Source organism: Trichoplusia ni, chromosome 4 (genome assembly GCF_003590095.1).
Source record: "Trichoplusia ni isolate ovarian cell line Hi5 chromosome 4, tn1, whole genome shotgun sequence".
Taxonomy (NCBI): domain Eukaryota; kingdom Metazoa; phylum Arthropoda; class Insecta; order Lepidoptera; family Noctuidae; genus Trichoplusia; species Trichoplusia ni.
In genome coordinates, this window is record NC_039481.1 from 9,513,070 (window position 1) to 9,531,105 (window position 18,036).

Sequence of the window (18,036 nt, forward strand, 5' to 3'; positions counted from 1 at the left end):
AGATTTATTGTTATGTCCATAATTCTTGATATCTGCAGGTGCCAAACAAAATCATAAAATAATAAGATCGATACGAATGGACCGGTTTACAAATTCTACCATCTGTTGGGCTGTCATTCGAATGTCAATTTTATTATTTTCATTTCACAAGCTGTCAGTCTAGCGACAAGTGTGTTGTGTATTTTAATTTAAAACCTGAATGTTTACCGTTAGAATTATGCTGTTAACTGATAGAAAAAAATAATAGAGTCAAGACAGTTTCTTTATAATGATTTATTACATATCAGGCTCTAATATCTTTGGCCAGTGGCTGTGTGACGATATTGTTTTAAGTGGATTTCGTATTTTTTCGCCAAGTAAAGAATATTTGGATCTTAGTTTATGTGCTAATAAAGTTGTACAAATCAACTGGTCTTATAACATATTAGAGAACAATGGGACATATTATATTTCTGGTGCTTGGGGAGGCAAAGAGCAACAACTTATTAAAATTCCTCTACCAACAGAGCATACCACAGCTGAAAAAGATGAAATAATTGTTATTGGTAATGATTATAAAGTGGTAATGATAAGTAAAAACCTTAATTCAATTTGGGTGTTTGACTTATCCAAGGAATTGGATTTTAAAAGGATTAATTTAAATGTTGAAGCACCGCTGGAGCACTCGATTAAAAAACAGAAGCTAGATAAGAGAATAACTAAAGCTGTTGTAGCAAATGAGTCTTGTTTATATCTGACATCAGAAGGGAGTGTGTACAGTGGCATGTTACCAAGTTATGTGGACACTAGGCACTGTAAAGGAAAAATATGCGACATTCAGTGCGGTTATGAGCACTATGTGCTTCTGACTGATGAAGGCAAAGTTTACACTTGGGGCAATGGGAGGTTAATATCACACCTATTTATGTTTTCTTTTAGAAAAATATTGCAACACAGTACCTACTCAATTTCTTTACAAACATTTTTTTTCTTAATTTGTATTAGCATTATCTATTATCAATTTTCAATTACAAGAAAAGCACAACATTAACATTTGTTTTCTTTTGTTGCAGGAGACTTCAACTAGGTCATGGTGACATCAGTAATCAGGATATTCCTACAGAAGTAGATGCTCTGGCAGGGGTTACTATTATCAAAATCAGTGCCAATGGATGGCACACACTAGCACTGAGCATATGTGGAGATGTTTATGCCTGGGGTTGGAATGACACTGGCCAGTTGGGAATAAAACATTTAGATAAGGAATGTAAGGAAAGCTACTCAGTCCCTAAATTATTGGACCTCTTTGATGTAAATGGCAAAGAAGTGATTAAAAATATAAAGGATATTTCCTGTGGATCAAGGCATTCAGCTATACTGTTGGAAGATAATACAGTGTGGACTACTGGCTGTAACAAATATGGCCAGTTGGGATTCTCAGAAGAAAAATATCCCACAGTCAATTACTTTAAGAAGGCTTTTCAATGTTATGGGGACTGCTCCCTAATGTGTGGACCATGGAACACTGTGATAATTTCTAATTAGTAGTGAAAGTATGAGTTACCAAAGAACTGTATAATAACAATGTTTTTGTTTTATTTATTTATGTTCTAGTATGTGTATCCGTATCTATTCCAACTGCAATGAACACTATGTGTACAGTACACCGTGTACAGTAGTAGGAAAAACTAATCTGAAATAAAAAAAATGTAAAATTTGCCATGAAGATTATGCGGAAATTAGTACCTAAGAATTTTGCTTAATTATAACAAAAATTGTTTAGCAACATTCAAAGGGAAATCAGTTAGATGAAAGGAATGAAAATATCATCTTATCTTTTTCTTATGAATAATGTTTATTGATTCATACTTTTTCAATAATATTACATAAATAACTTGAAATAAATTATATTATAGGAACATTTCAAAAGCAATTTCCCTTCAAAAACATTTCCTTTTAAAAAGTAGGTACTTTGGTTGAAGAAAGGATAGAAATGCATCGTGACGTCAATGCATTTATTCCCGTCCCTCTCAGCCCCGCGGCCTCGATCAATATTCAAAAAAGTTATTCAGAACACCTCTAAAATTACGATCGGTGAACAGCTCTGCCGTTGTATAACTAAAATGCCGTTATCCAACATATGGTAAATTTTCAACTTTTGATGCTACGTCAATGAAAAAACAAAAATCTATCGATCTGTGTTTGCGAATTTTCAATATCTTGAATAGTTTTGGAAATTCGCATTTCTGAATATTATTCGTTATTAACTCTTTTCTTATTTTCATTGTAAATAATAAACCTAAATAATTCTTTCGTACTTATCCACTTTCGTTTAAAGCGCAATAAACGGACAAAATGCGCATGTGCTTCACTCTGCTCGTTTAGCATACGATATATTATAAGGATAAATTTTCGTGATAGCGACTATTCCCGCCCAGGAATAAATAAGTTATTGATTAGGTGCCATTTATTATTCAATATTTTAAGTGCACACAGCAGTTTCGACTGACCGGCGCGGCGTAACGTTCGAAATCTCTTACAAAAAGTATTGAACAGTTCACGAACGAAATATTGACTGACATTTGTGTACAACATTGACGTTTTTTAGGCAGTATACAAAAAAAGTAAAAAATCCTGATCGTTCCACTAATTATTTAATAACGTTTGGATTTTACAATAAATATTATAACATACGAGCAAGGTCCTATTTTAGATATCGATTTGAAGTCAGTGGTCTCCAGATTTCAGTGTGCTTATACTTTTGTGATAATTATTGGTGTGCTCCAAAGGATAGTTTTGCTACAATAATTCATCGATTTAAATTATTGATTATTCAAGAATCGTGACTAACAAATTACTCAGTACCTAATATAAAAGCTGCAATGGAAGCCGCAGCTCGAGAATATATTGCGTTGGCGAGGCAAATGCATACCGTCGCCTGCTACGATAAAGCCTTAGATTATTATTTATCGGCTTTCGAATCATTTCCGGCCCTTCGAAAAAGTGATCATGTCCTCGAATTTCGGTCAATGATGAACAAATTTAGCTTAGTACTGATGTCTCTAAACAAAATTGAAGAAATATTCTGTAACTACAGCCGGGTTCTCAAAGTATTCCCCGACAGTGTGCATTTTGTTGATGATACTGGAAGGTATCTGTTCAAGTTCGGTTTTTTCAAGGAAGCCTGGGCCCACTTTATGAATGCTTGTAAATTGGACCCCTTTTATGCTACATCTGAGAACAATTTTAACTTACTCAAAAACATGCTTGTTGAAAGGTGGCATTTCAGGATGCTTAATGACAAAGTTCGCAATGAAGGATACCGCGCCGCTATTCATGAAACTATAGTTCCTGTTAAAGATACAGTCCTGGACCTTGGCACAGGCACTGGATTATTAGCATTATATGCTAATGAATGTTCACCTGTGGCAATAACAGCATGTGATGGTTCAGAAGTCATGGCTTCTGTTGCTAATTATGTTACTCAGGAAAATGGTGCTAAGCAGGTGGAGGTTATACAAAAAATGTCAACAAATATGAGTTATAGAGATATTGGAGGAAAGCGGTCACTACTGATCACAGAGATGTTTGACGCTGGCCTATTTGGAGAACACATCCTCCAAACTCTTAGCCATGCATGGGAGCATTTGATAAACAATGTTGGTAGAGTGATCCCCAACAAGGCTGAGTTCTTTGTTATTGGTGCTCAGTGTGATTTTTTGAACAAAAGGTATCAGCTGTGTTCATCAATCAAGTCCAATTTAAATATCCCAACATTATTTGTCCATGGCTGTACTCAAAATGAAACATATGATTGTGAAGATGTACACCTTTATGGAGAAGATATAAAGTATATCACTCAAGCTGAGTCAGTTGTGAAAATAAACTTTAACAATCACTTAGAAATACAAGACACTTTGAACAGGACAGACCCCTATGAAGTTCACTTGACGGCAACACAAACTGGGGAGCTAAACTCTGTGATAGGCTATTTCAATCTCTATTTGACTGACACAGTTACTTTAACTTCAGATCCAAGATCTGACAAAAGAGCTAATGCATGGCAACAAGCTATCTTTTTTGATAATTTACCTAAGCAAATTAAAGAAGGTGATGCAATTAAATTAGAATTTTTATTGAACAGTGGCAAGTTAACACTGTTACCAGAGTACATGCATCCCATCACGCGTATCTCTCCAAATACTCTTAGATTCCTCAATGATACAGAGTATATTAAGATGATTTCAGGTAGCATCAGCATGGCCAGTGTGTACCTGGGACAGGTAGCCGATATGACATCTGTTACTGTGGTTGATTTGTGTCCATTCCCCATGCTTGGATTACAACTCTTGAAAAGAGGTGCTAAATCATTAATATGCAGTGCTCTAACCAATAGTGACAAACAATTCTTCTTGACTGTATTTCATGCCAATAATATTCCTATGTCAAAGGTGACTGTGCTGGTTGGGCAGTATTGGCCTGTAGAGATGTTAAAAGATAAATATCATGTTGTGTTCTGTAATATCTTGGAACCAAGTGGGGAAGTAGACTTGCAAGCCCAAGAGGTAGCTCTTCACTTACGAAGGAACCATGTTTTGCCAGGAGGACTGTTCTTGCCCTCTAATTTGAAAATTATGGGTCAAATAGTAGACAGTCATTGGTTGGATATCAATAACAGATTATATGATGAGAATGTCAACAATTATAAGATAGCCAAATATTTGAATCAATATCAAATGTCTCAGCACTTCTGTATTGACTTTAGTCATTTGCCATATGTTCCATTGTCAGAACCCAGTGTAATGTGGACTTGGGACTCTGAAGCTGGTTTGGAAATACTTCAAGTGCCGATAACGAAAGAAGGCGTCGGAAATGCTATTCTCTGTTGGTATTCGATTGAGTTGATGGAAAATATGAATGAAATATCCACAAACAGGAAGAACTGCTTTATGGACGGTATGTTATTTATAACCGATTCAGAGACTAGATTGAAGCAGGGTGATATAGCGTGTGTAATACGATGTGTGGATTATACTGGAGCGTTCAAATTAATGATGCAGCTTGAAGAAACTTAAGGAGGATTTTTATTTCCTTATTTAATGATCATATTATATCGTAATTTAGATTTGGAGAGACTTTCTTCGGTCGGTCGATACGGTCTATTTTACGAATGATTTAAAATTATCGTCGGTTGATGACACCGAACATTTGGAGGATATTGATGCTTTTGTGTCAGTATCGGTTTTATCACCAAGTAATTCTACATTTTGTACTATGAATTCGGTGTCCAGGGAGCCGTACAGGGTGATTAGACTTGTTTAAATTTCGTATATATTTATATATTATAAATATCTAGTCGCGAGACTTTATTATATTTTAATTACATTTTATGTAACACATCCTGTGTGTAAAAAAATTAAATCTATCTGATGAATGTTAAATTGTGAATGTTAGACTGTAAGCCAAAAGTACTAAGGTATGTGATCTATGATTAAAATGTGCCACTTTTTGTACTATTTACAATTAAGGTATTGCGGCTCAAAGATATTGTGACGGTATTTTATACGAACCTAGGAATGAATCATAAATATATCGTAGGATCTGATTAAATTTCTCACTGTTACTAGTTTGTTAAGCAAATAGTAGGTAATCTCAAGTTTTGGAGGTTTTGTTGATCATTGAAGCTGGTAAATTAAATGTTATTTGATATTTCTATTTGTGCGGAATCTCCAGGAATATAATTATGACCAAATAAGAAATTAATGAGATTCTAAATTGCAACGCTTAATTTTAATAATACTGGTAAAATTGTATAATATTGGTAACGAAATTACTGGGAAAACATTAATCACACGAGCGCAAAGATGGAAGTCAATACTCTAACGAATCTATTGGATGGATATTTAGTTTACTCCTAAAAAAACCACTTCAGTATTATAAAATTATTTTGTAAATATATTAATTAAGAATTGATAACAGTCTAGTAAAACCTAAACTGCAGATTTCATATTTAAGTAGGTAACGCAAATGCACTCAGTAGTTTGCTACCATGAACACATGTCCACTAAACTATTGATGTTCACAATGTACCCACTTAATAGGTATTTACTTGTAACTACATAGTTGATGTAATTATATGTAGTTCTTTGTTGTGTAACAAATGTTTATATAGAAGGGGCTCGATAAGTGGTTATCGCCTTAAGCATTCGTTTTCTCTACAATACTCGTATGAAAATTGTATTCTTACTGATATAAAAACGAATCATAAATAAATGTTACAATAGTCCATTGATGTCATAATTTAATTGATGTAGCTACTTTTTGTTGTATGTCTAAATATAGAATCTCGATTTTAATGAAATGGGTACTATAGATTAGTCTGTTCACTCGGTTGTTTTTGTTTACGACAAAAAACAACAGAGTGAGCAGATTGTCTTCAAATAAAATGACGTAGATATATGATAATGTTAGTTTCATTTCATATTAATGAGCGCACATTCTTTTTTACGATTGCAGATTGAGTATCCTAAAATCACTTATATATCCTTTTAACAGAAACCGCAATACTATTTAGGTACCGTAAAACGGGGTGAATGGCGTGTCAAAGGGCGAATAGAAAATAGTGTTATTATAGGGGGTCGCATGCGTTTGATTACATTAAAATGATAAAATTCAATTATGAAACGCTTGAGAATTTTCATTGAATCTTGATATTTTGTCTTGTAAAAATTTTAATAAAAACTGTTTCTATCCAACGCAAAAATTAGGTATTTTTAGGTTATTCATCCCGTTTTACTTATAAGCATAGGTCAAGTGGGAGTCTGGCTCGCGACATGGGCACTCCATAAATAGTTTCGGATCGGCTTTCGAAGACCACTCATTAGGAACCGCTGCTCTTAAGTTATTTTACATCACGGCAGTCGGCACTCATGGATCGCACATCTAAGTAAGTTTTGGATGCCTAACGTATAAGCAACTGTATAATAAATCATTGGACTTGATTCGTGGAGTTATACTATTATCTCGCTGTCCTGGTTGATTAGTCGCATAACTCGAGCAAAGCATTTCCCTCGCACAGCTACTTAGCGGCGGCGTATCTTGAAAACATGTTATCATACTTGCTCACCTACATTGCTTAGCAGTGGAAACAAAAACTTTAGACATATTCATGTGAAGGACTCGAAATGTTTTACTAAATAAAACAATAAATATTTTAGTGGCGTTTATTACAATCACACAATGTTTGAGAGGCAGTCGGCCGCCATATGGGTGTCCAAACCCGGCGGAGTTGACTGTCTCCACTGGTGGTTGCAGCCACGGGGCTCGACGTCGAGGCAAGTCCGTTCCGAACAGTTCCTACACGCCTTTCGGTCGTGTCCGGGCGGGCTGCGCCTCACGTGCGGGCTTAGTCAAAGAGACCGAAGCCCATGTCGTCGTCGCTCTCTTCCTCTTCCTTCTCCTCCTTCTTCTCTTCAGCGGCGGCGGCGGCTGGGGCAGCAGCAGCGGGTGCGGCAGAAGCTGCGGCAGCAGCAAACTTGCTGGGGTCCTATAACACACAACATGCGCATTTGGTTATTGGCTCTCAAATATCTTGTATATTGATTGATTAATATATAATTTTAAATATTGTAACTTCAAAATGCCAGTGCAATATTCATACCTAGAACAATCACACTAGGATAAATTTGAAGACCTTTGATGTTGTCTGAAAGCGAAGCCAAGGAACTAATATTACGCTCCTTGGTATTAGGACAGACAATAATTAACGTTTTCTACTAACATCTAAAAAGAACATGCATACCTTAATGAACTCCTTGATGGTCTCAGCCTCCTTGAACTCAACCTCTGTGACGGCGGCAATGGCGAGCAGGTTCTTGAATCCGTTGGCGATGGAGTGAGGCGCGGAAGCGACGGTCGGGTAACCAATGGCCAGCGAGAGCGCGGCGACGTTGGCAACTCCAGCCAGGAACTTCTCACGAAGGTCCTCAGGTTTGATGTCCAGGATTGCTGGTGCGAAGATGGTACCAGAGTCGTATACCTAAGCAAAAATGATTATTAGATTCATAAATTACCTAAGAATTTTAGATGAAAAATAAAGAGGCCCTACAGGATTGTTAACCTTATTTCATTTCAAGTGTTTGCCACATAAACTAAGACTGAGTATAATAACTACAAAGTCAAGATTTAATATACACAGCAAATACTTTACCAAAGCTAAATTATCAGAGTGCACAGTTCAATGCAAACTGTACTCAACACTTTGGCATTAAACATTTGTATAAAAACCATGGTGACATAAAGACATATTATTTATTATCTAATGGAATGGAACTGACCTGCTTGACAACCAGACCATACGAGAAGGGAGAGATGTTCAACATGTTAAGAAGGGTGGCCTCAGAAGCACCAACTTTGTCACCTGGCTTCAGGATGTGGACATCGTTGATGATTTCAATGGTACCTGCAAGCAATTAATAATACATTTAGTGTCTAGGTAAAAAAAAAATACATTTCAAATGATGTGTAAGGGGTCTTGTAACTTCAAAATGCCAGTGCAATATTTACTTATCAAATGATCACACTAGGATAAATTTGAAGCATTTGATCTTGTCTGAAAGCGAAGCCTAAGGAATAAAAATTGAATTCCCTGGTTTTAGAACAGACCTCATTAGTCATATTTACAGATATTTGAATGGTTGTAATGGAATAATCACAAAATTATTTCTTACCCTTGGAAATCTTGGTGGGGATAGAGAGAGCCTGGAAGAAGGAGGTCTTCTCAGGACCCAGCCCGGTGTTGTGGGCGGGGATGACGACAGACAGAGGAGCAATGGCACCAGGACGGGCAGGGGCACGCACTTTGTTCTCCAGCAGCTTGTCACGTACATCAACTAAGTCTCCACGGGTGAAGACGAAGCCAACGTTGCCCTTGATGTGTGGGAGCAGTTTCTCAAGAGCTGGGTTGGTGTCCATATGGTCCTTGATGGCCTTGCGCATCATGGTGTTCTTGCCCATAAGCACAATGCTGTGACCACGCAGCGAGATACGGATCTGCTGCATTTGGGTCGAGCCCACATTGTCTGCACCCACAATGAAACATTTTGGGTAATCGTCTAACAGTTGCTGCAAAGATAAAGAGAAACATTTTAAGATATACCCATCCAAAAACATTCACTTAAGACTAATACAATGAAACTAAGTTCATTGAACTGGCAAAGAGTAGTATGATAAGATCAGGTGTGAAAAAAGCTTTGTCTTAGTGCCAGCTTACCCCTAGCCATTTCCGCAATGAGTAATGTTTTAAACTAAAAGGATGACTGGCTCGGCATTTGAAAGCCTTGGCATGCTTAATCTGAGCTCTTAATAATTCTTCATCATCAATGCTACTCTTACTACTTGAAGAATAAATTGACATTTTGCACCAGTCATTAACACATTTGACAATTACCTGTCTGTCAAACCATTTTATGACAATAACACAGAGGTTCTATTTAAAATGCAAAAACCTGTGAAGTTTTAATATACATTTAATTAAGGCGTAAATCAGGTGTAAAGTTTCAGGTTAATAGTGATATAACCATTTCAAAAATCTTATTCTGAACGGTATGCATAATTTGTGCGTTAAATAAACGTTACAAATAAAATAACATTGTCATATTTAGCAATAGACTGCATATCCTAACACTACGAGAAAAAACCATGTTAATCATGTTCACAGCACACACTGTGGACAGCATGAACGCAAGAGGTCTGCTACTATTGTTGGTCTAAGAGGTGCAAGTAAAACAGTAAAAATGAAAGATGTTTAGTGTACAGATCAGTGGTCAACGACATTATACTAAACTTCATCAAACATGCGACATATGGATAATACTAAAGTAAAGTTTGAGGTTATAATAAGGACTTGGCATTTAAGTTGTACTTACGATGATCTTGGTGAAGTAGTTTGACTTCCAAGTAGCCTTGTCCTCCCTACCCATCGTGGCGTGTGGTGTAGGGACTTCGTAGAAATTTAAGGACTGAAATCACAAAACGACAACTCAGTCATGATGCTTTATCTTATACGCAAATAATCACAAAATATTCGTAACATTGATGGTTTTTTAAGTTCTCGAGATGAACGGTGGCACAAATTCACAGAATGAAGCATGATTAATCAAATAATTTCAGATTTTAAATATTTTCCAACTCACCAAAACCAAACGCACTTAACTCGGTGCGGGACAAATATGATAGAGATAGGGACGTGACATGTTGGAGGTCAGCTTCTAAAATCCATCTCTTTTTTAGTAAGATTCAATTGTACAAGACTATTATTCGACTATAAGTTACTTTTCATTCTTATATTTCAATTTAATTTTAAATGCATTGAAAGAAATGGCTAGTAGTCAATTTTAGTGAACTTCAAGAATAAAAATAAGTCTTGAACAAGCTTAGCAAGTCCTTAAAAAAATATAGTAACTTTACCCAAATAAGAAGTCCTAAAACTCACAATACAAACTTAACTCTCGAAACATAATCTCCAAGCAAAACTCAATGACTAGATTAAAATTGAAAGATTTGAGAAATGAGAAATTTAGTTGATTTTTTACTTAACAAAATACTATTTTCAACTGTCAAAACTTTAGGGTGTCATGTCATGAATACATAACCAACACTATGAAAATTCCAAAATGAAGAATTTGGGTTGAATTTCTGAATATACATTAGTCAAAGTAGATTATTATTATCTTATTGATCTATTAAACGAAGTATTGACTGCTGTGTGAGTGCTGTGTCAACAAAATGTCGCTGTTTCGTAAGCCCAAGAAGATTCAGCGGCGAATGTTTTGTGCCGATGATGACGATGATGCGGAGCCCGAGGCGCCGCCTCCGCCTGTAATCAGCCAAGAAAGAGAAAGAAAAGATTCTAAAGCAGCAAAGAAAACGCAACTCCTTAGCTTCGCCGACGAAGGTTTGTGTCGAGTATTTCAAGGCTAGATTGAAACTCATTGTTATATTGCAGCAGTTTAAACTTATTCTGTAGATTTGTATGGTTTGCAGCTGTATTACACTCTGTAGTTCTTCAATTACGGACTGCTGTTATCTGGAACATGTTTTTATACATGTTAGTTACTATTTCGCTAATAATTGACTTGATACTGCTATAATTATAAGCTTGGCAGTACTTCTATAATAGTATTATTTATGTTGACTGCAGTATTAATGAACCTAAGCTATTAACTATGGATATGGCATCACTTTCAGTCTTATTATTGACATTGCCTAACGAGACAAACAACAAAGAGAGACAAAGAAAAAACCATCCTTTTATATAGCATAAAACATAAAACATTACATGAAACATCTTGGAAAGAACATAGTTACTTGGTTACATCAAAGGCAGATAAGTTCAAAAGTGTATAAACAATGTGTGTCACATGGTTATTTGTATGACTACAATAAAGCCTACAAAATTCAAAACTTCTTAGGTTTCAACAATGTTGTTTAACTTAATGCAAAAGCATGAAGAAAACTATAGTAGTTCTTCAAGAAAATTATAAATTAGCTTCAAATGTAACATATTACTGTATTTAATATAATACTAAAGACTGATGCATCAATGAGAAAAAAAAAAAGTGTAATAATCCAGTATTATACATGCATTTTTCAGAGGAAGAAGTTGAAGAGTTCAAGGTTAAGAAGTCATCTCAGAGCAAGAGATTGGCCAAAAGGAGGGAGAAGGAGAAGTTGAAGCGTGATGTGAGAACAGACGGTGATAGTAACAAATATGACAGTATCCCAGTTGAGGTAAGGTGGACTGCACACACAATATCACAAACATTGTCAAACTCTTGTCATTCTTTTACGAGCTTTTTTTTTGGTGTTCATCATGAAACTACATTATTCTATGAGTTCTGAGACCAAGACTGAGATGAGCAAAGCTACATACATGGAGTTTTGTAGAAATGTGATTATTTTTATCACAAAATGCTTTAAATATAACAAAAGAAACATTCCATAACCTGCTTCATGCCAATATAAAAAAAAAAAATAGGTTTAGTTATTCAACTTTATTTATTAATATTTTACTGACTAATTGATTTCAAATACCACAGAAATTAATCATGCATTCAATACAGGATGTACAATTAACTAACAGCACACATAGCTCATACATATATGACGGTAAGTTGCACTAATACAAGACCAGTATCAATACTGAATACATACTGTAACAAATTATATAAATTTAGGATAAGAACAACCACACAGAGGCCAGCAACGACAAACCAAAGAAGAAAGTGACATTAGAGGGGCTGATCCTGTCGGGGCGCGAGGCCCTGGCCGCGGACGGGGCCGGCGACGTGTCGGACGAGAGCGCGCCCGAGGAGGAGGAAGAGGAAGACAACAGGGGTTTCCACCGGTACCGCGCGGAGAACGTGAGGGCCGCGCTGTTGGGCGCGCCCGGCCGCATTCCCGACGCGGCGCTCATACACGCCGCCCGCAAGACCAGACAGCAGGTATGAGAGGTGAGGGACTAGCGCTGGCCGTCACCTGACTGCGGTTCTTCGTCGTTGTGTGGTTTGATCTTGTTCATGGCAGGCTTTGACTTGAGCAAATGCAGTCTACAGTATACAGTATAGCTTCCACATAATTTTATTCATAAAAACTGTTTGTCTATTCTGCGATATCTAAACATTTTATTTATTACAGCTACTCTTGTGGTTAACCTGTTATATAGAGTACTTTCCTCAACAACTATATATCTTTGGGAAATATGTCAATACCAAAGAAAGTACGAAATTCCACAAAGAAAGTGATCTCAGTCCTCTGATATTTCATTGGTTCAGAGACAGTAATTTGCCATTCTTAAAAAAATCTATGCTTTGAAGTGTTCATTTAACGAACTTACAGGATGTTCATGAGACATTTCACTGAAAAAAAAACCCACATAATACGATTTTATTTTCTAACTTAACCATATGCAGTGCAGTGTGACAAGACGGTTCTAATAGTGCCTCCAAGTTATTTATATTTTAAGTTAACTAGTTCCATATACAGAAAAAATATTCTCCCCTAATAGAATTTAGTATCTATTTTGTAAGTTGATAGCTATTTTTTTTTCTTTCTACTAAATTTATGTTTTGAAGTTATTATAAATGACTCGAGAATTGATATTAGTCTCTTGAATCCTCATTTAGTATGTGCTAGTCTTGTCTCCTGCACTGCTGTGTGACAAGCCAGCCAATAGTGCGACTTATGTGTAGGCTCGCGAGTTGGGCGGTGACTACGTACCGGTGAAGTCGGAAGCGGCGCCGGGCTCGCGACTCGTGCGCGATGACGGCTCCGGTGACGATGAAGAAGAGGGTCGCATACACGTCCGGGGACTCGACCTGCCCAGTGATAAGCCTAAACGTAAGTGCACTGGTTTTTACTGTTAAAGGGGCAATTGGAATCGACTAATAGTCGGTTCGCAAATAAATAGATTGCTTGTCCTGAGTCTGGGTGTCTGTGCATGTGACTTGAATGTTTGAGTAACCCCCGTGACCCAAATATTAAGTTCCTTAATTCGGGTGTCGTTTCTTTTTAGTCAAATCAAATCATATCAAATATGATCTAATCAATTCGTGGAGTATATTTGTGGAAGATCTGCGGTTATTTGTGAAAGGATATGTTCCAGACACCAATGAATAATCCAATCAGTCGGTACAGTACATTGGTTGCGAACTTGATACTTGGATGTGGAGACCTCTTGACATGAGCAATCCTGTAGAAGATTGTTTTGTTCTTTCTCTTATGCATCAAGTTCGTCAATATAATAAATGTAATTGTCGCGTATCCAGGTGGCACAGCGGCTGTTTCAGAGGAGGAATTGGATAGTGAGGCTGAGGAATGGGAGGAACAGCAGCTGCAGAAAGCCAGGCCTGCCATCGTGGATCTCACTGGTCTGATAAATATTTTATACTTGCTCTTGTTTAGAGGCAATGGTAAACTTAAGCTCCTGAGTTTAAAAGACCTAGTGGTCAGAATAAAGCATACGGATTTAGTCTTGACCATAAGGTCTTTTTTAACTATGTCTGTCTTTATAAATAGGTAGTGAGCAGTCAAAATCAGAACACCCTTCATTCATATTTGGTAATTTGGTAATCTCATGTTAGCCAAATAACATTCAACATTTTTCTCTTAGATTTTAGTTAAAGTCGTCGTTAAATTCGTCATACATAAAAACATTTCGCATGTACACTCGCACATAATTCGACTTATACAGAGCAAATAAATTAAAAACGCTCCATCCATATACAGACACGTTAAACTTATAACACTCTTATTTTAGCGTCGGGGGTGAAGAATAATATTAATGCTATGTTTTAACATAAGAAAGATTTATAAACTCGATAATTTTGTGAATTTTAAATTAATTAAAGTTTCCTATATAACTAAGGTTGTCTATTCCACAAGCAGTATCCTCCATTAAAAGTTGCCTGTGATATGTTTACGATATTTTTCTCGCATAAGGAGGGATTTTTATAAACTCGACAGTTAATGTGTATTATAAATTAATGTTTCCCATATAACTTGGGTTATGTATTCCACAGGCGCGGGCGAGGCCGGTATAGAAGTGAACCCGTTCTCGGTGTCGCTGCCGGCGGCGCAACTGTCCGCGCCCGAGCACCTGCGGCCGCTCACGACGGGCTCGCAGGCGCCCGCCTCCGCCAACGAGCTGGTGGAGGCGCTCAAGAAACGGTCAGTATATATCCTTATATTTATGTAACTACTTTAGGTCCAGCGAACACCGCTGGAGGCCCGGCGGAGGGCTATTGAAGACAGCGATTTAATAAAAACCTTAACCACCTTGACATACGGTCGCTATAGGAAGAAATTTGCAATTTACTGACCCTTATAGTTTGTGTGGTAGTGGTAGTGAACTGGAGAGGTACTCGTACACAGAGAGGTGAGCGTTTACACCGGTAGATCTAATTACCTATCAAGTAATTGATCTTCCCTTTACGAAGAAATGAAGAGTTTTTTTATAAATACTTTTTATTTTACCACTTTTACATAAAGATCTTTATTTTATTTACATTTTATTATTATTTTTCACTACAATGCGCAGGACTCGAATCATAAATTTGTTAAAAGATCGATTTAATACGTTTTTTTTTTTTTTTTTTTTTTTTTTTTGTTTATGGCAATCTGCTGTTCTTTACAACAATTTCTGCCAGTGTCGTGTAGTGATAGCACATGGGTAAATTGTAATTATTTACTGGGACAGTTTCCTTTAATATTTTGTTTCTTTTTTACCTGAAACAACACAAATATAGGTGTTAGTAAATATTAATACTTATCATACAGATTATGTACAAACATATAATATATAATACTACATATAGAATAATTACAATCTTATTTTGTTAATTATTATAAATTTAATAAAGGCACATATAATTTGGGGATTGGGAAAGAAGGAAAGGAGATGACGGACATTAACTGGGTGTTGGATTTTTAAGTTACTTATGACCTGATCCATATTAAAGGAATTGTTGCAGGGGCAGTTGAGGAAAATGTGGTCTAGGGAGCCCTCCTCTAGACCACATCCACAAAGGGGATTGTCACGGACACGAATTTTGTGAAGGAAGATTGGAGTACAGCAATGACCAATGCGGATACGGCATATTACTGACGTAACCCACTTTGGGACCTTTTTGAATTTATAGAACCAAGGTTTGGAGGGGATAGAGGGTTGGATTGCTGCGAGTGCTCCGCCCTTGGTCTTACTGGTCTCTGACCAGTAAGATTGCCAGGCTTTGGAGAGGTCTATTTTAGCCTTATGGATCAGGTCATAAGTTTCTACTCTGTAATGGGACTTGTCGGCTAAGCTACTGGAGATAGCCGCTTTAGCGGCTGTATCCGCGCACTCATTGCCTGCGATGCCCATATGGCCTGGTATCCATACAAGTATTACCTCTATATCCTTACTGGAAAGAAGATGCAAAAGGATTTTAATTTCTATAATGATTGGACTTCGGAGGTTATCTTTTAAAGAATTTTTGACAATTGCTTCCAGGGCACTTCTGGAATCGGAGAAAATGACCGCTTTTGTAATATTACTATGCGAAGAGATGTATGAACATGCCTCTAGGATGCCAATACACTCTCCAGTGAACACTGATGTCTCTGGAGGGCATTGGAATTGGAGAAAAGTTTGTTGGTTCGAAATGTAGACGGCAACCCCAGTTTTGCCGTCTGGGCTAAATTTAGATGCGTCTGTAAAGAATCGAAAATGCTCCGGCCACTTATCATTTACAAACTGGGAAAAGTACTGATTCGCCTGAACAGTCTCTTTATTGAGACCAATACTGGGGATGAAATTGGGGACAAAATGTACGACGTTGTATGGGGAGGCAAAGACGGGTAATTTACAACACTGGCGAATCGGGGCAGACTCTCCGACCATACTTAATTTACGAAATGAGTTTAATACTAAAGGGGGGACTTTATGTTTCCAATATGGACTTTGTCTAAACAAGATATCCAAGGTGGATAGTCGCGGCAATAACTTGTGGTTAGAATTAAAGAAGACCTTATACATAAATTTGTCAGCAAGGTATTGCCTGCGAAGGAGAAGGGGAGGGTCGCCACTCTCAACCTGCAGCGCGTTAATCGGTGTAGATCTCATACAACCCAATACAATGCGGAGGGATTTGGACTGGACGATGTCTAACCTAGCCAGTGCAACTTTGCTGCACGGCTCCATCCAAAAGCTAGCATAATCCAACAGACTCCTTATTGTGGCATTGTAAATGAGTTTTAATGTGAACGGATGAGCACCCCACCAAACGCCTGCGAGAGCACGCAACAAATTTAGCTTCTTCTCACATTTGTCAACGACATAGCCAATATGGGAGACACCAGATAATTTTGAGTCCAGGATGACACCCAGGAATTTCACGCGACCCACTAAGTTAATAGGGGAGCCTTCAATTTCCAGGTGAACATCCGGAATAACTCTTTTCCGAGTAAAGATAACTGCGGAGCTCTTAGAGGCAGACAAAGTGAGACCGTGAGAAACTAGCCAGTGGTTTAGGGAGTCGAGAGATACTTGCATGGACGCCGAAGCCTGATCAATCGATGCCTTCGGCAGATAAAGACAGAGATCGTCCGCATACTGCAAGATCCGACAGTCACTGTTGAGGGATCTATGGAGGTCAGAGGTGTATATACTGTAAAGTAGGGGGCTAAGGACCGAACCTTGAGGGAGACCTTTCCAAAGGGTTCTAGATTCAGAATCTACACCAGGGATGTGAAGCTTGACGTAGCGTTCGGAAAATAAGTTACAGATGCAGTGTCGCATCTTAGCCGGGATGCTCATCTGTCGTAATTTACTAATGAGCACGGAAAGAAGAACATTGTCATATGCAGCTGAAATGTCAAGGAAGACCGCTAAAACGGACTCGTTTTTTGAAAAAGCGATACGCGTATCCGTGACAAGGACGCCAATGTCATCCATGGTGCTGACACCTTTTCGGAAACCAAATTGTGACTCTGCTAAAAGATTGCGGTTCTCCACAAACCACTCCAATCGATTTTTAATAAGATGTTCTAAGATTTTACCAATGACGGGTGAGAGAGCAATCGGACGGAAATTATTAATATTGTCGGGGGTTTTTCCTGGCTTTAGGATCGGGATGATTAGCTGGGTTTTCCAGCTTTCTGGGATATGGGAGAGTGTGAAACAGGAGTTGATTAGGGATAGGAGGTACTGGCGACAACGATCACCAGACCTCTTGTAAAAGGAATAGGGAAAGCCATCAATCCCCGGGGCCGAGTCACGGACGTGGTTGAGCACTGACTCTAACTCACGTAACGAAAATGGCAGGTCCAAGGGGTCATAGGAGATGGAGGAAGGGATGAGGGCCGAAGGACATTCCTCGTTAAGAGGAGCATAGGGAGGGGCTAGCTTACAGAGGAAGGGGGTCGCGAGGTCAAGAGGAATTATGGAAGGACTTTGGGATGAACAGCCTCGGCTGTATCCCTTAAACTTTTTCCAAATGACTGAGGATGGGGATGAAGGAG

The 18,036-nt window shown here is 37.8% G+C and overlaps 4 protein-coding genes and 1 non-coding gene across 5 annotated transcripts; 3 read left to right on the plus strand and 2 right to left on the minus strand.

The window, feature by feature from the left end:
• Positions 1-112: 112 nt before the first annotated feature.
• Positions 113-1,564, plus strand: LOC113492955 (PH, RCC1 and FYVE domains-containing protein 1). Its single transcript, XM_026870706.1, has 2 exons — positions 113-885; positions 1,053-1,564. Exons 1-2 carry the CDS (start codon positions 269-271, stop codon positions 1,522-1,524), a joined length of 1,089 nt encoding a protein of 362 aa, XP_026726507.1. The 5' UTR covers positions 113-268; the 3' UTR covers positions 1,525-1,564.
• A 73-nt stretch (positions 1,565-1,637) lies between these two features.
• On the plus strand, positions 1,638-6,980 carry LOC113492954 (protein arginine N-methyltransferase 9-like). Its single transcript, XM_026870705.1, has one exon. It carries the CDS (start codon positions 2,862-2,864, stop codon positions 5,052-5,054), a length of 2,193 nt encoding a protein of 730 aa, XP_026726506.1. The 5' UTR covers positions 1,638-2,861; the 3' UTR covers positions 5,055-6,980.
• Positions 6,981-7,188: 208 nt separating this feature from the next.
• LOC113492956 (60S acidic ribosomal protein P0) lies at positions 7,189-10,278 on the minus strand. The gene is made up of 6 exons (XM_026870707.1): positions 10,173-10,278; positions 9,906-9,998; positions 8,709-9,102; positions 8,316-8,440; positions 7,781-8,017; positions 7,189-7,525 (listed from the first exon to the last, which is right to left on the minus strand). Exons 2-6 carry the CDS (start codon positions 9,957-9,959, stop codon positions 7,385-7,387), a joined length of 951 nt encoding a protein of 316 aa, XP_026726508.1. The 5' UTR covers positions 9,960-9,998; positions 10,173-10,278; the 3' UTR covers positions 7,189-7,384.
• On the minus strand, positions 8,112-8,245 carry LOC113493616. Its single transcript, XR_003400596.1, has one exon. It is a non-coding gene; the product is annotated as a small nucleolar RNA SNORA36 family (small nucleolar RNA).
• Positions 10,279-10,764: 486 nt separating the features above from the next.
• On the plus strand, positions 10,765-14,918 carry LOC113493050 (PAX3- and PAX7-binding protein 1-like). Its single transcript, XM_026870832.1, has 7 exons — positions 10,765-10,933; positions 11,633-11,769; positions 12,216-12,482; positions 13,230-13,377; positions 13,806-13,907; positions 14,559-14,706; positions 14,879-14,918. The coding sequence occupies exons 1-7, from the start codon at positions 10,765-10,767 to the stop codon at positions 14,916-14,918; spliced, it is 1,011 nt and encodes a 336-aa protein (XP_026726633.1).
• Positions 14,919-18,036: the final 3,118 nt, after the last annotated feature.